This window comes from Octopus bimaculoides, chromosome 2 (assembly GCF_046866305.1).
Source record: "Octopus bimaculoides isolate indiv1 chromosome 2, ASM4686630v1, whole genome shotgun sequence".
In the NCBI taxonomy this organism is placed as follows: domain Eukaryota; kingdom Metazoa; phylum Mollusca; class Cephalopoda; order Octopoda; family Octopodidae; genus Octopus; species Octopus bimaculoides.
Genome location: NC_142929.1, coordinates 188,406,412 through 188,428,498, shown reverse-complemented (window position 1 = coordinate 188,428,498; position 22,087 = coordinate 188,406,412). Strand labels below are relative to the sequence as shown.

At 37.0% G+C, this 22,087-nt stretch overlaps 1 protein-coding gene and 1 non-coding gene across 2 annotated transcripts; both read right to left on the bottom strand.

Annotated features, from left to right (window-relative positions):
• Nucleotides 1-367: 367 nt before the first annotated feature.
• LOC106873289 (DNA replication factor CDC6) lies at nucleotides 368-20,181 on the bottom strand. The gene is made up of 11 exons (XM_014920596.3): nucleotides 19,713-20,181; nucleotides 16,048-16,143; nucleotides 13,168-13,434; nucleotides 11,729-11,931; nucleotides 9,930-10,096; nucleotides 8,193-8,299; nucleotides 6,068-6,207; nucleotides 5,328-5,490; nucleotides 4,012-4,220; nucleotides 1,938-2,078; nucleotides 368-610 (listed from the first exon to the last, which is right to left on the bottom strand). Exons 2-11 carry the CDS (start codon nucleotides 16,136-16,138, stop codon nucleotides 521-523), a joined length of 1,578 nt encoding a protein of 525 aa, XP_014776082.1. The 5' UTR covers nucleotides 16,139-16,143; nucleotides 19,713-20,181; the 3' UTR covers nucleotides 368-520.
• On the bottom strand, nucleotides 6,633-6,738 carry LOC128247155 (U6 spliceosomal RNA). The gene has a single exon (XR_016240892.1). It is a non-coding gene; the product is annotated as a U6 spliceosomal RNA (small nuclear RNA).
• Nucleotides 20,182-22,087: the final 1,906 nt, after the last annotated feature.

Genomic DNA, 22,087 nt, shown 5'->3' with positions numbered 1-22,087 from the left:
ATTAAGTACCGGTTGCATGCTGGGGTCAATCTAATCGACTGGCCCCTCCCCTAACATTTCAGGCTTTGTACCTAGAGTAGAAAAAAATATATTTCAACAGAAATATGGTTAAAAACAGGTTCACCCCTTAGCATTCAAATGTAATACTTATGCGTTCACATTATCTTGAATTAATCAGGTATCATCTGGTAGTTTTGAAATTTCAATGATGTGATTATTTTTAGATTGATATTGTAGAGTAAGTGTGAGAGGCTGGATCTAGCCAGTCTTAACATGAAACAGGTAGATCCTAAAATCATGAGTTCAATTCCCAGATGAGGCCAGTTTAAATGCTCAAGGGTTAGAAAGAAAAATAACTTGAAATTAATTTTTTTTTCTATAAAATTAAGTTTATTTATATATTAAAATAATCTCAGTGTTACAAAACAAAATTAAAATAACATTCATGTTTTCTTTAAAAAAACAAAATGCTTTACAAATATAATTACATATTTTACACATTGATGGATTCTTGTAGTATTTATGGTAAACCTTGTTCCATTATGTTGGATAATAACGTTTTATCTTTGAATGACCATTGTAAGTCTTGCTCACTCAAACGTAGGGAGATCTGAAATTAAAAATCAAATCCGATTAAAACTTAAAATAATATTTGATTAATTATTTTCTACATCCTGAAACTTCTATACAAGCTTAGCAAAAGATTCCATTGATGAGGTTCCTGTTTTAAACTGACCAAAATTTCACATTAATTTATGTTCCAAATACCAGCTTGATAATGACAAAATTATTTTAATAAATTCTTTGTAATTTAAAAAGTTAATTGAAACATCTGGTATTCATTATTTACAATTGACGGATATTTGTTCTCGTCTTGTTTGTTGTTAACACAATGTTTCAGCTGATATACCCTCCAGCCTTCATCAGGTGTCTTGGGGAAATTTTGAACCCAAGTTCTCATTCCTAAAGTATTTTCTGATATTATTATTATTATTATTATTCAGGTCACTGCCTAGATTCGAACATGGAATCTTGGGGTTAGTAGCCCGCGCTCTTAACCACTACGCCATATGCCCGTGTAAATATTTGGTTGAAAAACCCCTTTGAATAAAAGTCAAAGGCAACCAAAAAGGGAATTTTCAACCCCAACATTTACATGCCACTGTTTACTGCTTTATGTGTATGCTTTGGGAACCATTATTCCAAAACAGAATTAATTCACAATCTTATGTCTTATGAAGTTTATAAACTTCCTATGACATCAGCAACAGACAATTATCAGTGGTGAGAATAAAGTTTCTGAGACGAATAGAGAAATTCAAAGAATTATTTTGGTCTAGAGATAGAACAGCTTTTATGTCTACAAGAGGTGTGGGTTTGTGTTTCACAGGCAGCCCGTGACATTTTCTATCCAAAAAGGTTTTTCAACTGAACAGGTTTTTCAACATGCAATATTTATAGCTTTATGCTTCAAGAGAGACAATTCCAAAAATAAGGATTATTTCAAGATCTCTTGAATGCTTATAAAATTCTTTTCTATTCTAAGCACAAGGCCCGAAATTTTAGGGGAGTTGATTAGATCAACACCAGTATGCAACTGGTACTTAATTTATCAACCCCGAAAGGGCAAAAGGCAAAGTTGACCTCAGAAGAATTTGAACTCAGAACATGGCAGCAGACGAAATACCACTAGGCATTTCACCCAGCTTGCCACCTTAGTTTATAAAATTCTTGACATCAACAACAACAACACACACACAAACAGGTTTCATACTATTCCTATCCTCCAAATTCACTCACAAGGCATTCGTTGGCCTGGTGCAACAGAAAGACACTTGCCCCAAGATGCCATAGTGGGACTTAAGTGGCAACCACAAGGTTGCAAAGCAAGATTCTAAACTACACAGCCCGAGGAAACACATAATGGATATACTTACTTTGGTTTTCCTTAAATCCTTGGCTTTTTTGGTTTGTATGATCCCTTGTGATTCTAACAGACTAGAAATACATACAAATTCTGACTGACCAACAGCAGTGACGTTACATTGGTGACACACCTTTTTGAAAACATCATGAAGCTGAAAGATAAAAAAAAGAAAAATATATAATATACATTAAACAGTATGTACATCATAACATATACACAATGACACTAGTTTTTTTGTTTTTTTTTATTTTAGTTTATATATATCTGAGCAAGTTCTAGACGGAGACTGCATTAAAAACACCTCACTCTGAAAAATGTCAGAGAACCATGAGACACTGGTGTTTTGGCTTAGCTTTACCCCTTCAGTGACAAGCAGCATTGATCATTCAGAGCTAAGTTGGAATTTTTATTTGTATACAAAAAGCAAACAAACAAGACACTGGCCAGGCTTAACACATAACAGCCATGTGTGTGTGTGTGTGTGTGTGTGTGTGTGTGTGTGTGTGTGTGTGTGTGTGTGTGTGTGTGTGTGTGTGTGTGTGTGTGTGTGTGATCATTCACTGTCCATTCCCCATGCTGGCATGGGTTGGACAGTTTGACAGGAGCTGGTAAGTCCACACCAGCCTCTACTGTGTTTTGGCATGGTTTCTACAGTTAAATGCTCTTCCTAATGCCAACCACTTTACAGAGGTAACGGGTGCTCTTTATGTGACGCTAGCACTTTTTATGTGACACCAGCACCAGTGCTTTTTATATGGCAGCACATACATACACACATTTATACATAGAGAGAAGTGGGGGAGGTATAGCTGTAGGGCACATAAAATGCCAGTGCCACCTGACTGGCACCTGTGCTGCCGGCACATAAAAAGCACCATCTAAGTGTGACCAATGCCAGTGCCGCCTGATTGGCACCTGTGCCGGTGGAATGTAAAAAGCACCATTCAAGAACGGCTGATACCAGTGCCACCTGAATGGCACAGAAAATGCACTATTCAAACTTGGATGATGCCAGTGCCACCTGACCGGCACTTGTGCTCCAGGCACATAAAAAGCACCATTCAAGTGTGACCAATGCCAGTGCTGCCTGATTGACACCCATGCTGGTGGCACGTAAAAAGCACCATTCAAGTATGGCTGATGCCAGTGCCACCTGACTGGCTCCTAAGCCAGCGACACATAGAAGCACCCACTACACTCTTGGAGTGGTTATTAGAAAGGGCATCCAGCTGTAGAAACATTGCCAAATCAGACAGAGCCTGGTGCAGTCCCCTAGCTTACCAGTCCTCAATCAAATCGTCCAACACATGCCAGCATGGAAAGTGGATGTTAAATGACGATGATGACAATGAATAATCTGAATGCTAAAGGGTTAAGAAATTTACTTCCTAGCCACATGGTGTTCGGTTCAGTCCCACTCTGTGGCACCTTGAGCAAGTGTCTTTTACAGTCCCAGGTCAATCAAGCCTTCAGTGGATTTGGTAAACAGAAACTGGAAGAATCCTGTTGTGTGTGTCTCACCTTATTTTCAAATCATGTAATAGTTGCAAACAAGTGCCACTGTCATACAATTGGTGGCACTCAAATAGATTTCAGTACTGCAAGGCTACAAGCTGGCAGAATCCTTGCCAGACAAAATGCATAGTGGCAATTTTGTGAATCTTTACATTCAGAGTTCAAATGCTGCTAGGGGTCAACTTCACTTCTCATCCCTCATGTGGTCGATAAAGTAAGTACAACTGAATTCTAAGGTCAACCCAACTGACTTAGCTGCTCCCCAAAAATTGCTGGCCTTGTACCAAAATTTGAAACCAATATTTCAGTATTGTGCAAAAGCATGCCTGGTCATGGGGAAATATTTCCTTGTTTGGAAATAACGGTTGACAACAGGAAGGATATCTGCCTGTAGGGAATCCACCTCAAAATCTGTCCACCCCTTGCAAACATGGAAAAAGCAGACATTAAAACAACAATGATGATGACCACTGCAAGACCAGAACCATCGCTTAATTATACCGATTTACTGGAATAATGCCATAACTCTTGGATAACAAATACCAAAGAACAATAAGATAAACTCTTACGTTTCCAAGTTCCACTTCTTTTGCACCTTTACCATGTTTCACCATTAGAAAAATGGAACATATAGCAATTTTCTGTTGAATTGGAACACTAGTCATCTCTTCTGTAGAATTCACAATCGGTAATCCATAGACTTCAGTCATTATTTTAGAAATGTGGGATATAGTTATTTTCTTAGAACATTCAGTTTTGCCATTGGGGGTCTTGGAACCTGTACAAAAAAAGGATAAATCACAATTGTTGTTATCATATTTTACCAAACCAAGTAAGATTCGGCAATCGTGTTAAAAAACAATATGTGCAGGCCTAGCTGAATGGTTAAGAAGCTTATATTCCAACTAGGAGGTATTCAGTTCAATCCAACTGCACAGCACCTTGGGCAAGTGTTTTCTACTTATAGCTCTGGGCCAACAAGAGCCTTGTGACTAGAACTGGTAGACACAAATTGAAATAATCCTGTCATATACATGCATGTGTGTGTGTGCATGTGTGTACCCATGTCTTGATATTGTAAACAAGCAGCACCGCCTTAGTGTTGCTGTTCATTTCATCTTCTATGAGAAAACACATCTGGGAAGAGGCGAGGGTTGGTGACAGGAATGGTATCCAGCCACAGGAAACCTGTCTAAACTGTTTGACCGAGGCAAGCATGGAAAAGTGGACATTAAAATGATGATGCTGGTCAATCAGAAGCTATATTTGAAGCGATTAGCCCAAGGTACCATACAGTGAGACTAAGCCTGCAACTGAATCATTAAGAAAAATAGTAAAGCCCAAAACAGTCTCGTTAAGTTTTGTCCTACATCAAAATCCTGTCAGAGGGGTCAGCCATTCACACATCAAAGTTCAATAAAGGTAAGTCAAAAAGTGATGCCATTTTGTTTAGGAGAGGTATAATTACCAACATAGGAACATGTATCATACATCAAAATGAAGCTGGTCCTCTGTGGATCACATCCCTACTTTTCAGTATAGTCACCGTCCAGTGACGAGGAAGTGAAAACTGTAGTGAAGAAATGGCTCAAAGAACAGTCAACAGAATTTTATGGGGCAGGGATACATACTCTCATTCGAAGGTGGAATATTCCTATTGAGAGAAACGGTAACTATGTTAAGAAGTAGGGATGTGATCCACAGAGGACCAGCTTCATTTTGATGTATGATACATGTTCCTGTGTTGATAATTATACCTGTCCTACACAAAATGGCATTACTTTTTGACTCACCCTCATAGACATAATATTCGATCAACTGACTATTTTTAGTCTCGGGTCTCAGTAAGATCAATACTTTTATATAATTAAATGGTAAGTCCTACCTGATGACGATATTTGTTGGAATCGGATCTCAGTTTCCATTTGTTCAATGCCTCTTCGGCAAATATCAAGAGCTTTCCTCATATCTCCGGCCATAGAAGCTACTTTACGAGCACAAAACTGTATGGCACTTGGTTCAAACACATAGCCACAATTTAATTTCAACTTCAAAGGGGGAGAAAAAAAGAGGAAAAAAAAAATTGGTCTATCATTTGAAAAAACATTAATATTTGAATATTATTATAATAAAATTAATTTTAACCCTTTCGTTACTGTATTTATTTTGAGATGCTCTGTGTTTCTTTCAATTACTTTGAATATAACAAAGAATTTAGTAAAATAACTTAATTATCATTAAGCTAGTGTTAGGAACATAAATTGTGACAAAGGTTTGGTGGAAGATTTTAATTCAGAACTTATGAAAACAAGACATTTGTACTACAGAGCCAGACTCGGTTTCAGCCAGGTTGGTAACAAAAGAGTTAATCTGGTTATAACTGGCCCAGATATTCTACCAGTTTTTATGTTCAAACCAGCAAGATCCAGCCTCCCACACCTACCCTACAAAGGCATTCTAAAAATAATTACTTCACTGAAATCTCAGATCTACAAGATAAGACCTGATTAATTCAAAACAATCTGAATAAATAATCGTTCCACTTGGCAGAGTAATCTGAATGTTAAACGGTTAGTCTTACTATATCATAAATAAATATTTGAGGAATATAGAAATGTGACTTACCACTTTTAACCGGCCTTCAATAACTTGAACAATTTGATCCTTAGTATATGGAGGAAAATTCATAAGAGTGGGTCTGAGATCTAATCGTGCCTGCAGCCTGGGTAAAATACGGTCTGTCAGATCAAGGGAGTTTGCTACACCTTAAACATTTTAATGATAAAAACAAAATTTTGATTATAGACAAGATTTAAATATAAAATACAAATTAATGCATCAATATTATTATGTTCAATGAAAATTCAATTTGTTGGCAAGTTAAGACAAGGGGAAAAGAGATTCCCCACTTGAAAAACATATGGATAAGCGACAGGAAGAGGATCATCATTTAATGTCCACTTTCCATGCTAGCAGGGGTTGGACGATTTGACTGGGGACTGGCGAAGCGGATGGCTACACCAGACTCCAATCTGATCTGGCAGAGTTTCTACAGCTGGATGCCCTTCCTAACGCCAACCACTCAGTGTAGTGGGTGCTTTTTACGTGCCACTGGCACGAGGGCCAGTCCAGCAGTAGTGGCAACGGCCACGCTCAAATGGTGTTTTTTATGTGCCACCTGCACAGGAGTAAAAATATGGAATGCTTCACGAATTTGCGTGTCATCCTTGCGCAGGGGCCATGCTAATCTCCTCTGTATCGTTCCAATTTTAGAATATGTAGCGCCATCTGGATGTAGAACAAGGTCTTAATAGATATTTGTCTAATCCACGCCAGCATGAAAAGAAAAGGAGACAAAACCAAATGAATTTACTCTTTTACTTGTTTCAGTCATTTGACTGTGGCCATGCTGGAGCACCGCCTTTAGTCGAGCAAATCGACCCCAGGACTTATTCTTTGGAAGCCTAGTACTTATTCTATCGGTCTTTTTTGCCGAACCGCAATAAATTCCTTTGTTTTAAATCTTTAAAATAAAAGTTTAATATAACAGCTTTATTGGTATTAAGCCGGTGTTTAAAACATTATTTAACTCTTTAGCATTTAAACTGACCACATCTGGTCCAAATATTCTACTTGTTTTATGTTCAAACTGGCCATATTTGGCCTCTCGCACCTACTCTACAATGTCATTCTAGTAATAAACAATCATAAAACCACAAGTTAATTCACCATTAATTCCAAACATTGTGAATAAATATGCATCACGTTTGACAGAGCAATCAGAGTATTAAAGGGTTAATGTGAAATTTTGATGGAAGCTTTTAATTTAAATCACTTAAAAACAAAAAGTTGATAACATAGAACCAGTGGGATTCTCAAGCAAGTTGGCATCAAAGCTACATAAATTCCTTAAGATAGTTATAATGGTAAACTTTTTTCTTTTTTTTTACTTTTATTTTCTTCATGAACATTAATTTAGAATTGGTGTTTAATGAAATTCTTAACCAATCTAAAAAACAGAGACACCTAAGAGAATACAGCCTGGTATATTAAGAGTAAATTCTTGTGAGAGACCACCCTCTACCACAGCTTATAACTAAGCAGGCATAAACCTATTTGTACAGACATCTCAACATTCAAATCATTGTATACTAAACTGTATCACATGAGTCATTGAAGAAAGGAAGACCTCCTCAAAAGACTCAATTAGAGAATAATAATTATACACAGCTGAGTAACTTTTAAATGAGTTGTAACTGATAGGGGAGATATTGGAGCAGATCAAAAACAGAGAAGAAAAAACGTCAATTATGTGCACAATTAACTTATCGCTTTCTGCACTGCGGGGTCACCACATACTGAATTCTACTCATTGCTCGATAATATCTAAATTTAGAATTGTATTGGATTACCGTTGTTTGAATGCTACATAACAATAAACTTTGACATATGAATCTCTTAACCCTTTCGATACCAACCTGTCTCAGACCAACCCCATAGTCCTAGGATACAAATTGTGTTAACCCTTTCGATACCAATGTGCCTGACACTGCCTTAGTTCTGTGATACCAACTTTTTGCTTTCAAGTGATCTAAAAGCTCCCCATCAGAATTTCTATAAATTTATGCTCCAAATACTAACTTCATAATAAACTGATTTTACTAAATTCTTCATCATTTTCAAAATCAAATGAAACAAATTCTACAGGGTGGAATAATGCAACAATTTTTTTAATGAATCTAATCCTTACCTATTAAAACAAACGATGAGTTTGAAAGGGCTGGCCAACCAAAGAGTTCATATAGTACTTCATGATGTTTGTTGTCCAATTGGTCAATCTCATCCAAAACAAGAACACTGAAACAAAAATATGGTTATTAAAAACAAATTCAATAAAGTTTTGACCATGTTTCCATTCTTCTACAAGTTTAGATAAGTGTCTTTGAAAATAGTCAGTTTTTTCTCTAGCAGGATGCTTTTGCTGTCACTAACCCTCAATTGTTTCCAAGTAAAGAAATTATTTCCCTTTGTTCTTTACAAAAAGAAACTGCTTAATGGCCACCATGCATGGCTATGCAGTTAAGAATCTCACTTCCCAACCACATCGTTTGGGTTCAGTCCCACTGCATGAAACCTTGTGAATGGAAGGTGAAAGCTTGTGTGGAAAAGGAGGCATTGAAACAATGACGGCAACAGGCTTCCTTACAGTTTCCATCAACCAAGATTTCACTCACAAGACACTGATCAGTTCAAGGCTTATAGCCAAAGGCACCCGCTTAAGACATCACATGGCTCAGAAGCAAACTTTTTAATCACACAGCCAAGTCTACTTCTAATTAACTCTCATTTGCAATTAATTAATTAAATGGAATTTTCAAGGATAAATACAGGTACTGAAAATTCCAGGACAAAGAATCCCAAGAGTTGCACATTTATAGAAAGGGGTATAATCTGATGACACAACATGGAGCAACAGAAAAACCTCCCACATTTTACTGACCAGTGATGCATCACTGGGCAGGTGAGAACAGGTACCATTATTTTCTACTCATTTCAGCCATTAGACTGCAGCTATGCACAAGGAATATTTTAGTCAAATGAATCAATCTCAGTATTTTATTTATAAGCCTGGCACTAATTCTATCAGTCTCTTTAGTTGAACTGCTAATTTAAAAGGATGTAAACAAACCAACACCAGTTGTCATGCAGTTGTGGTGAGGTAACAAGCAGAGGTGTGTGTGAGGGGGCCCCACAGAGGCAAAATGGCCGAGTTCCTTTTTAAGCGTTGGGCCTCATGGAGGCAAAGTGGCAGATTTCCTTTCAAGTGTTGGGCCTCAGAGGCAATGACTCAGACCTTTGGCATTGTGTCGTACTTGAGAAGAAGACCCATCAAGCCGAACATAATCGCACTAGTGGCAGATACTGGTGTCATGCCAGTGGCACATAAAAGCACCCATTACACTCTCAGAGTGGTTGGCATTAGGAAGGGCAACCAGCTATAGAAAACCATGCCAAATCAGACTGGAGCCTGGTGCAACCTTCCAGTTTGCCAGCCCTGGTCAAACTGTCCAACCAATGCCAGCATGGACAACGGACATTAAATGATAATATATGATGGTCTTATTTCAGTTTCTGTCTCCCAAATCCAGTCAAGACTTTGGTCAGCCCAAGGCTATAGAAGACACTTGCCCAAGGTGCCACACACTGAGACTGAACCCAGAATCATATGGTTGAGAAGCAGACTTCTTACCACACAGCCACTTCTGAATAATTTAACTGTTATAATTAAGTCACTGTTTGAAATAGGAAAGTCTGATGAAAAGTTTTAGTCTAGATTACTTTAAAACAAAATTTGTATCATAGGACTAGGGGTAGTCCCAAGCAGGCTGGCATCAACAAAGAGCCTGCAAAAGTCATGGGCTCTGTCCACCCCACCCCCGAGACTTAGCAAGTAGTGAAAGAGAAATAAACACTGGAAGATACTCACATGCTTTTTTTACTGCTTGTTATGATTTTTTGTAAAGATTTCAGTAATTTTGATGTCGATTTAGAATATATCTCTCCAGTCATTTCAGTATAGATTTTCCTATAAACATCCCAAACATCTTGGACAATCATGCAGTTCAAATATACAACTTTGCAGGAATTATTAACCTAGAGAAAATGGTAAATTTAGTTAGAAGTGTTAAAACATTACACACACACACACACACACACACAAGTTTCTTTCAGTTTCCATGTAACAAATTCTTTTACGAGGTTTTAGTCAGTCTGAGGTTTTAGGAGACACTTACCCAAAGTGCTATGCAATGGGATTGAATCCAAAACCATGTGGTTGGAAAGCAAACCTAACCATACAGCCACACTTGCCCCTAAAAGAAAGTTGCAGAACATAGTTTTGATCTCGAGACCTCTGGCTAACAGGCCCAGAAGACTTGAACTGCAATGTATTCATGTATATAGAAATAATCATTTCAAATTTTTGCCACAAGGGCAGCTTGTGGGAGGACATTAAGTCGCTTACATCGACCCCCAGTGTAAAACCGGTACTTATTTAATCGACCACGAAAGGATGAAATGCAAAGTCGACCTCAGCAGAATTTGAACTCAGAGCATAAAGACAGGCAAAATAATTCTAAGCATTTCACCCGGCGTGCTAACGATTCTGCCAGCTTGCCAACTTATGTATATATAAATAATGATAGAGAAGTCAAAAGGCGAAAGTATATAGATATATATATTCGTTGCCAGTGCCCCTGGACTGGCTCTTGTGCGAGTGACACATGAAATGCACCATTTTGAGCGTGGCCGTTGCCAGTACCGCCTGACTGGCCTTCGTGTGGGTGACACGTAAAAAGCACCCACTACACTCTCTGAGTGGTTGGCGTTAGGAAGGGCATCCAGCTGTAGAAACTCTGCCAAATCAGATTGGAGCCTGGTGTAGTCATCTGGTTTCACCAGTCCTCAGTCAAATCGTCCAACCCATGCTAGCATGGAAAGCGGAAGTTAAACGATGATGATGATGATGACATACTGATAAGAAAAAAATCTAAATTTCGCTGAAGATGTGACTGAACACTGCTTAGGAAAATCTAGACTTTTTATGTCTGAATGTAACAAGGAAAAGATACCTCCATCTTTTATCACTTGTTTCTGTCGTCATTAATATTTCACTGTATGTTGCCAAGAACTTACTCCTACATGTGTGTGTATATATATGTGTGTGTATATATATGTGTGTATATATATATATCATATACGAAAGAGTAACATTAATTGTCATCGAAAATAAAATACAGGTCGGCTTTGCCTTTTATCCATTCCAGGTTGATAAAATAAATACCTGTCGAGCATTGGGGTCGATGTAATCAACTTACATCCACTCCTGAAATTACTGGCCTTGTGCCAAAATTTGAAACCAATAAGAAACATTTTCAAATTACAAACAATTTGATAGAATTCTGTAGTTAAAATCCTGTCTTACAGTTCCTTATAGATTGGTATTTAAAACTCGTTGCTCTTAAAAAAGTAGGCAAAGCATTTAAATAAACGTTAGCTATGAGGTAATGAAACATGAGAGTTTCTACTTTTAAGAAAGTCAATTTGACAAATTAGCGAGAGGTATTTTATACTGAACAAACTACAACAGACTCAAAATAGGATTTCAAGCCAAGGGAACTTACAAGATGCTTCATCAAAGATCGCTAGAACACTAAAAATTCCTGAGGCAACAACTTAAAATATATAACAGTAAAAACATGATTAAATTAGTAATACATGACTTACTTTTAAATGTTTTATTATTTCTGTAAGAACGACGGTCTTCCCTGTTCCTGGAGCACCTGATATATACATACTACTGCCAGTTCTTGAAGAAATGTGCTTAGAGAGAAATGCATTAATTTTTGATTGTTCTTCCTCACGACAGATCACTTTTGCTGGATGGGCCGTGTGTAATAACTGCTTTGTTTTAGAATAGTTTTCACTCACTGTCAATAAAATAAAATTTTTAAAAATCATTCACAATCTTTTGATTCCAGAGAATAAATGATCGCAAAAACATTTCAATGGGTTTACATGTTAAGCACACAAACTATCACCATATTTCTTTATAACACGATTTTATATTTGACTTTTTTAACTGAAAAAACCTGGGCACAACTTATACAAGGCAGAGGCTGACAACAAGTTAAAATACAAAGGGAAAAAAATTTGTGCCAAGATTCAACACTAAATAAGGATTGCAATTTACACACAAATTAATATTCTTTTATTTGTTTCAGTCATTTGACTGCGGTCATGCTGGAGCACTGCCTTTAGTTGAACAAATCGACTGCAAGACTTGTTCTTTGTAAGCCTAGTACTTATTCTATTGGTCTCTTTTGCCAAAATGCTAAGTTACGGGGATGTAAACACACCAATATCGGTTGTCAAGCAATGTTGGGGGGACAAACACAGACACACAAACATGTATTTATATATATATACATATATTATATATATGATGGTCTTCTTTCAGTTTCCGTCAACCAAATCCACTCACATGGCTTTGGTCGGTTTGAGGCTACAGTAGATGACATTTGCCCAAGGTGCCACACAGTGGGAATGGACCCAGAACCATGTGGTTGGTAAGCAAGCTACTTACCACACAGACACTCCTGCACCTATGTATTATTTGCAATGTGATGACTATGAAGGAGGATTAAGGTACAAATATGACATACCTTGGTCTCTAAGTCGAGCAATCTTGAGACCTGGCCATTGCTGGACCATGAGGGGAAATGCTGGAAAACAGAAATTGACCCCACGGGAGAGTCTATGTAATGTCTTACCATCTCATTCCATGTATATGTAAAATGTCTCCTCAAAGTTAGAGGGGAAAAAGTCAGGAAATGCAACAACGAATTACACCCCCTAGCAATGTTTTAACAGTTTCGTGTGATATAAACAAATGAGGCAGATTTTAAAATTACGATGGATCATGGACAAATGGATTTCAGGTCTAATCTGCATGAATGCAGGTATGTATGTGTGCCAATAACAAGTTCCCTTACTTGAAGAAAATAAATTCTTTAAAAGTCAAAGAATTAAATAACTCTTTCGTGTATTAAATAAACATGCAGCCACACAAACATACACCGGTTCACTCAACTGATTTATACTAGCAATAAATGTGCCCAAACAAGAATTTAATATCAAATGGTGCAAAGAACAAACTTACGAACCTATTTTGGGTGATTTAGCAGGAATCTTAGAATGTGGGGTTTCATCACCCCAGATATTTCTTTTGATTGGAGATAAACAGGGTCTTGCAGGGTTTACTGGAGATATTTTGGGCTTTGGGGGAGAATATAAATTCTCATCAGAGACCTTAGGCGTTTTCACTTTATCGGATTTATTCATAGGTGGGATAACCTTGTTAGCTGATTTATCTGAATGTCCAGGTATGGACTCCAATGATGCATGACTTTGAGTTACTGAAGATACAGAATCTGGAAAAAAAAAGACTTTCTTCAAATAACTGATTCTTGAAACAAGGGAAAAAATAAGGTAATTAATCACAATTACAGAAATTATTCAAATTATTAAAAATTAACAAAAAAATTCAGCCACAATAAAATTATTTTTTGTATTTTCTCCTGCAAATCTGAAGTCATTGCTTTAGCTCCTGATGTCGTCGTCGTCGCCGTTTAACGTCCACTTTCCATGCTAGCATGGGTTGGACCATTTGACTGAGGACTGGTGAAACCAGATGGCTACACCAGGCTCCAATCTGATTTGGCAGAGTTTCTACAGCTGGATGCCCTTCCTAACGACAACCACTCAGAGAGTGTAGTGGATGCTTTTACGTGTCACCCGCACGAAGGCCAGTCAGGCGGCACAGGCAACGGTCACGCTCAAAATGGTGCATTTCATGTGCCACCCACACAAGAGCCAGTCCAGGGGCACTGGCAACGATCCCGCTCGAAAGATTACATGTGTCGCCCGCACATGAGCCAGTCCAGGGGCACTGGCAACGATCTCGCTCGAAAATCCTACGACGACCCCGCACAAGAGCCAGTCCAGGGGCACTGGCAACAATCTCACTCGAAACATTTCATGTGTCACCCGCACAAAAACCAATCCAGGGGCACTGGCAACGATCTCGCTCGAAAAAACCTTGTGTCACCCGCACAAGAGCCAGTCCAGCGGCACTGGTAATGATTTCAATTGAAAATCCCACGTAGGCCAGCCAGGTAGCACTGGCAACGGCCACGCCCAAAATGGTGCATTTCATGTGTCACCCGCACATGAGCCAGTCCAGGGGCACCGGCAACGATCTCACTCGAAGGTCCATACACATGCTACGGGCACAGGTGCCATCACGATTTCGATTTCGCTTGCCCCAATAACTCTTCGCAAGCTGTGTTTCGTGTCCAATGAAGGAGACGGCGTTGGCATGGGTGCCAGTCATCGATTTCGATTTAACTTGCCTCAACAGGTCTTTGCAAGTGGAGTTTAGTGTCCAATTTAACTTGAATTTCTATTTCACTTGCCTCAACAGGTCTTCGCAAGTGGGGTTTAGTGTCCAACCATTTAGCATTCAGATTTCTATCCATTATTTTGTTGCTTTGAGATTTCAAAGTGTTTATTTTTAGAATATTGTAAAGTAAGTACTAGTTCTATATTTAAGAGATGAGGAATTCTGTACATTATTTACATTTGACGGATATTTGTTGTCATCTTGTTTGTTGTTAACACAATGTTTCGGCTGATATACCCTCCAGCCTTCATCAGGTGTCTTGGGGAAATTTCGAACCTGGGTTCTCATTCCTAAGGTATTTTTCGATGTTGTTATTATTATTCAGGTCACTGCCTGGAATCGAACTCGGAATCTTGGGGTTAGTAGCCCGCACTCTTAACCACTACGCCAGGTTCGAAATTTCCCCATCACACCTGATGAAGGCTAGAGGGTATATCAGCCGAAACGTGTTAACAGCAAACAAGATGAGAACAAATATCCATCAAATGTAAATAATGTATTGTAAGGTAAGTGTGAGAAGCTGGATCTGGCCAATTTAAATGCTAAAGGGTGCAACAATGTATGAGGTGTAGTCAAAAAGTAGGAGACCTTTGGCCAAAAAACAATATTACAAAACTCACCATTTTGATTTAGTCTCTTTCAAAGTATTCACCTGGGGAGTCTACACACTTCTGCCAGCGTTCCTGCCACTGCTGGAGACATTTATGGAAATCACTTTTTGGGATACTGTAGGGCTGTGCCTTCAAATTTTGTTTAATGTACTCTCTTGACTCAAATCTCCTGAGATTTTGAGTGATTTTTTGAGCTTTGAGAATAGCCAAAAATCACACAGAGCCAAGTCTGGGGAGTAGGAAGCCTGACGAACAAGTGGTGTGTTTTGCTTGACGAGGAATGATTGTACATGGGTGGAATGAGCGGGTGCATTGTTATGGTGGAGTTGCCAGTTCTTTGCTGCCCACAGGTCAGGTCATTTTTGCCACACAGCTTTATGAAGGTGACAAAAAACCCCTAGGTAGTATTCTTTAATTGTCTGGTCACAACGTGGCTCACTGTCCACTGAGGTGCAGCCATCTTTGAACTGGTTAACATCACCTGCTCCAAAGGCCTTCTGAAACTTGTCAATAGTCTGGGCTTGCGTATCACCAAGCTTTTGGCAGAATTTGATACAGTATCTTTGCTCAATGCACTCGAAAAAGAAAAGTCACACAGCACACTCTTTACGTCTGTACTCAACATGTTACCGCAGGCGAATAGCGCAACCTACAGACTCAAACATTTTTGCACATGCTCAGGAAGGACCCAGCCACCTAATACCCATGCGAATTTTGCTTACACATTTTGTACGAAAAAAATCAAGGGCAGATGCTTTTTTGACTACATGTTGTACATATCAGTATAGTATTTCTACTCCCTCGTGCCCCTAGCTCAGGTACGGGTAATCTTTTTCCAGAAGTAAGATGTATGAAACACGTTAAATGTTGATCTGCCATTATTTTTTTAAAGCTACCAGCTAAGCAGCTGCAATGGGTTATATCAGGTCATATATTTAATTTTATACATCAATAATAAAAATTTAACCAACCCTTTTTCTTGGAGGAGACCTTCTTTGCATTTGGTTTGGATTTCCGAACTTGAAATTCTAATTTTCTTTGAACAAGCGTTGTAGGCCTCATTTTTCCTTTAATAAAATAAAACAGAAACTTTCGCCTCAATGGTGACATTTATTTACAAATACAAGCTTCAAATATAGTGGAGGATGGTTTATGTAAAATCAATGACAAATACATTAAATACATATATATATATATATATAATAATAATATTAGGGACAAAATCCAAAATTACAGGTAAAAACTCAATTAAAATCACTTGGTTATTTTCCCTAAAACTATTATATATATATATATATATATATATATATATATATATATCCAGCATTTTTACAAATGAAGGTAAATTATATATCATATTAGGTATAAATATGTAGACACAAACATGGTTAGTTTTCTTCCTCACCACATGGTTCTAGGTTCAGTCCCAAGAGCAATTGTTTTCTACAGGGACAACCAAACCTCAGAAGAGGATTTGGAAAAAAGCCCATCATGTGTGTATGTGCACACACACGTGTATGTTAGTGTCTCCTTACTTTGCCATCACATGATAACTGTAAACAAGTCTGACTGTCATGCAAGTGGAGCTTTTTTTTTTTTTTTGTTGGTCTTTCCAAGTACCTTACTTGAAAATAGGTGATGGTTGGCAAACGGATGAGCCATCTAGCCATAGAAAATCCACCTCAACAAATTCCATCCAAACCATGTGGTCATGGAACAGTTATGATGATGATGTATAACATTTATACAAGAGAGGTTAACAAAACATTTGAGCGAGATCATTGCCAGCGCCTCTGGACCGACTCCCATGCAGGTGGCATGTAAAATACACCATTTTGAGCATGGCCGTTGCCAGTACCACCGGACTGGCCCTCATGCCAGTGGAATGTAAAAGCACCCACTGCACTCTCGGAGTGGTTGGCATTAGGAAGGGCTTCCAGCTGTAGAAACTTTGTCAGATCAGATTGGAGCCTGGTGTAGCCATCTGGTTCGCCAGTCCTCAGTCAAATTGTCCAACCCATGCTAGCATGGAAAGCTGGCCAGGAATCACACCAAGTTCCAGTCTGTTTTGACTTGGTTTCTACAGCTGGAATCCTTTCCTAATGCAAACCACTTTACAAAGCGCATTGTGTGCTTTTTCCATGGCACCAGCACCACTGCCTTTCACGGGCCAGCAGCACCAGTGCTTTTTATGTGACACTCTCAGTAGTGCTTTTTACGTAAGAACCAGCATTTTAAAAAAAAATTAGATCATTCTTACAAGTTTCTTTAAACCACATTTTGCAGAAATGTTTTCAATTTGGATGTTTCAAACTCAAGTTAACAATGCATAGATAAGACTGAAATCAATTCTAGGTTCCAAAAATTTTACCAATATAACTGTAATCTACATCGGAATTTGTAATGAATTTTCTTAGAATGGGTTTGCTGGGGGGGGGGGGGGCGATAATTTACACACATCGACTTTTCTTCATAACTCTGAGAAGTGCAAATTTTTAGATCAAATTTTCTAAAAATACGTTCCAGGTGATGTCGAGTATGATTATAATAATCTGATATGAAAAATAAAACGTTTCTTCATACGTTTTGGAGGTGTATGAATTATTCGCTCCCACTCGCCAAAACAAGTATTTCATATCAAATTTCGACAAGATCGTAATCCACATAGTCCGAGGCGCATTTGTGGAAAATTTCATTTAAAAATGTCTTTTTCAATGAGTTAAAAGGAAACAAAAGTCGGAAAAGGGGGTCTCAAATTTCCTCTCCAAAAAGAAAAGAAAAAACATTTTCCCTCAAATTGCGACACGAGCGTAATCTACATCATCTGAGCTGTGATAATAGAAAACTTGTTACAACTAAATCTCCTTAAGACAAACTTTATCGTCTTAGAAAACAACACCTTGGTTAATGTGGTTTTAGGTGTCCTGTATCCAGGATGAAGACGAGCTGGTCACGGCTAAAATGCCCTTGACCAGAGGTCTGTTCGATCATGGCTGCCTTGAGACAAACAACAACCTGTTAGAAAGGCGCTCATAAATTTAGCTGCATAATTTACCTCAAATTACATCCTTTCGAATTTATATTCTGCAAAATGTAGTCGTTGATTGTCAGATTTTTTACCATAACTAACATGATAGTGAAATCAAAATTTTTTTTTTTAATTAACTTTTTAAAAGAATTTCGATTGACGAAGATTAACAAACTATTTTAGAATGAATGAAAAAGTTAATGGAGAGTTGTACTCATTGGATAATTGTATTTTACTTTTCATTTATATTTGTTAATAAATCAGTGGAAGACATAATTGAAGTCATTTATATAGCATTTACTGCTCCTCCTTCAATTTTATTTTACAAGAAAAATATACACGTACGAACATCGACTCCATTGTTTTATAATAGAAATTTTCGTCAATATAAAAGATCTTCACCCGTGAAAAAAAAATTAGGAACAGTATTTTTTCATAATTTTAATTTTCCTAGCAGTAGCTTTCAATTATTTTAATTAACAAATAAAAAGTGAATGTAATTTAACAAGATTCTTCCTACAAGGAGGAAAAATACCAATTTTGCGCCCTCGAGTTATTCTTTAAACCGAAAACAATATTGGGAAAATTTTACATCTGTCTGGCTTTGAAGGTGAAATTTGTTTTTTAAATGGTTTTTGATGTTTTGGACAAATCTGACCATCAAAATAGTTGGAAATCGATCGTTTTTAGGTAAAAAAAAAAAAAAAAATTCCATCTTCGAAATAATGTACCCAATATTGGAAGTGATGGCGCGAAACAAACTTCGAATACTAAAAATGATCGAGATCAAAATTAAAATCTTAAATATCGAAAAAAAAAAAAGAAAAAAAAAAAGAAAAACAAAGCAAATAGATTCTCAAAATTCTGAAACTTGTGTTATCAAAAGTAGCTTTTAACTGAAACAAAGACCTCTGATATAAAACAGAGGGAAGCTCATAAAAAAATGACAAATTGGATTCACTGAATATCTTCAAAAGTTTTTAAAATACGGTGCTTTATTGTTTATAAGATATACATTAAAATGGCAATTAGTCTTAGTAATTACAAGCTTCATCATTAGCACAAAATATTAACACAGTACGATTGCAATACCTGAATGTTATTCTGTCTTTAAAGTAAACCATAAAACCATAATTAAATCAATTTAATTAATCTTAGTAGTCACCTATGTAAAATAATATAAAGTGAATAAAATGTACTAAGTCGTTTTCATGTGGTCTCTTCCGATTTGTATCGGAGGTTGTTGACTTTACTAGTAAATTTGTTCGCAAATATTTATATATATTAGATTTAAATAAATAAGCTTTGAGGTGATTAAAGACAGAAATATTTTGAGATGGTAAAATGAATGAAATAAATATCTTAAAATTTATTTATTTCGATCGTCAAATAAATGTTTTGAGATGATAAATGGACGAAATAGGATATTTGCGATACTAAAACGAAATGATTTGGAATGTTCAATGAATTAAATATGTTTTGAAGAGTTAAATAAACATTATAAATATATTTTGAAATGGAAAATACACAAAAAAGAAATGTTTCGAAATGGTACGTAAACGTAATAAATATATATTTCGAAATAATAAATTGAGTAAAAATGCTTACAGAGAAAAAGCCCGCGAGATTATGTTGTTGGAGAAACACAGCTGACTTTGTCGGAACCTCTTAAAGTTGGCGCCAAATTACTTCACATGTAACCAAGAGGAATAAATCTGACCAATCAAAACTTATCACATGACCTCGTCGGCGCCTACAGCAACCTTTTTACAATGCTAGAAATAACAGCTCCCGCTGCCTTTCCTATTTGCTAAAGCTGAAAAAAGATATGATCATGTAGTCCCCAGTAGTCTAGGCTTCAAAGAAAAAGATAGGAAGGCCTTACTTGACCAACGAAAACTTGTTTAACTAATTAAACATGACCTCGACGATTCGAACTCCGCCGCTGTTTATATTAAGTCCGACTGAAACAAATTCTTCCTCTCAGAAATATAGAATTGGTATATGACTGCGGCCATGCTGGGGCACCGCCTTGAAGAATTTTAGTCAAATTAATCGACTCCAGTAATTTTATATCGTAGGCCTGGCACTTATTCTGTCTATCTATTTAGTCGAACCGCTATGTTACGGGGGATATAAACGCACCAATACTGGTTGTCGGACTTCTTTTAGTTTCCGTCTGCCAAATCCACTCACAAGGCTGTGGTCGGCCCAAGGCTATAATAGAAGACACTTGCCCAAGGTGCCACGCAGTGAGATTGAACCCGGAACCATGTGGTTGGGAAGCAAAACTTACCACACAGCCGCTCCTGCGCCTATACCAGTGGTTCCAACCTTTTCTCTATCAAGGGCCCTTTTTATTTAAATGAGTTTTCCCAAAGACCCTTTTTAATATGCTTATCCTTATATATATATATATGAACATGTACAGAGCAAATGTTACAGAGTGATTCAAGGGGTGTGAATTTTGCGCAATTGGACTTAGATGAGGGAAAGAAATTAACTTCTTTTATCATTAAATAATAGAAAAATCGACTGCTGTTTCTAGCAGATCGAGTGACTACATAGGGTTTCTCTCTAGTAGGGGGAGATCAATGAACTACAGGGAGGAATGCTAAGTTTGTGTTACTTCTGACATTTTTTCTATTTGTGGGTGTCACTGTTTTTCGTCTCTACTTTATTTATCAATTAAACGTTAATAAAAACAAATAGATTAGACGGAAGATGGAGGTGACTGGTCACCATTAGAAACATTTATCCGTGTTTTTACTGTTTTCTTTCTTAACTGGTTCGGTCACACTTTGAACTTTGATATTAATCCTTTAACCTTGCTTTACTGTCTAACTCTAAAATCGATTTATTCCATTTTTTAAACAATTAAATTGCAAAAGATAATACTAAATTTCATTTTATTGGGATGTGGAGCAAAATCAGTAACCGGGGCATAATGGGTAACTTCTGATTTCCCGTTATTTTTTCCTGATCTGTTCGAAATCATCACATTGCAAGTATTGCATCATTTTTGTATCATCTTTAGGAGTAAGAATTGGTTAGCATAGTTGTTGCTTAAGTTGAGAGGGTCCGAAACAGTCAGGTCCCTTTTTTTTCAAGAAATTTTCCCTCAACTTTAACCCAATTGTAATTCAGGGTGCTAATAAAAAATATCTGGGTAATATTTGGTGTTTGACGATCAATATTCTTTTCTCTGTTGGATCCCAAGTCAATTTTTTCCATACTAATTATAACTTTCAAGTTTCAAAAAATGATGTCTAAAATGGTGTAGAATAAGTAATATCTAATTACAATAATTTCTTCTCTTTAACTGCATGGTGAGTAAATATATCGCGAAAAGGACACTCCAGCAGATCGTGAAGGAGCTACAGAGAATATTTTGAGTTAACTTTTTTTTTTAGTCAAGCTTCGTTAATTTCATATCATATGTCATTTGACCTAGATATTAAATTTTTTTTTTTTAGTTTGCATTTCTAATTTTTCTGTCTAGTCATGAATATTTTGAGTCTTTTTAGAAAGCGGCAAATTTACTTGATCTTGGCTTACTCGTTTTGCCCCAACTGAATTCGTTTTTATATGTTCAAAGAGAAAGGCAATAATTTTCTGAAATAGTGATCACATTATGTTATAATGCTTCTAATGCGTTTAGGAAAGGCCATTTGCTTAACTGATATAGTTTTTCTAAGGTAGTGAACATTTGTAAAAGATATATTTTATTTCAAAAACAAAGATGCACCTAAAACACCTTATCCGACCCCACAAACACACCTAGTTTTATATCGGCTGTATTTTAAATGAAATCTGAATTTAGACAAGAATATTTCTCTTGCATATAAAATACGAGATAAAGAATTTTGCCACAAATCAATGCGTGTCATTATTACGAATGCTTAATAAATTCTCTTTGTAAAGATGAATGAATGACTTGTATTGCTAAAGTTTTGTTTGCATTGAGAAGTCCGTACAGTTAT

What these genes read in the sequence shown, in the direction of transcription:
- LOC106873289 (XM_014920596.3), bottom strand. Translation starts at nt 16,138, where the DNA reads ATGAGGCCTACAACGCTTGTTCAAAGAAAATTAGAATTTCAAGTTCGG. An exon ending in GGTCTCCTCCAAGAAAAAGG is followed by an intron (nt 13,435 to 16,047) that starts GTTGGTTAAATT and finishes TTTTTTTTCCAG; the next exon opens with ATTCTGTATCTTCAGTAACT. An exon ending in AAATAATAAAACATTTAAAA is followed by an intron (nt 10,097 to 11,728) that starts GTAAGTCATGTA and finishes CATTTTCTCTAG; the next exon opens with GTTAATAATTCCTGCAAAGT.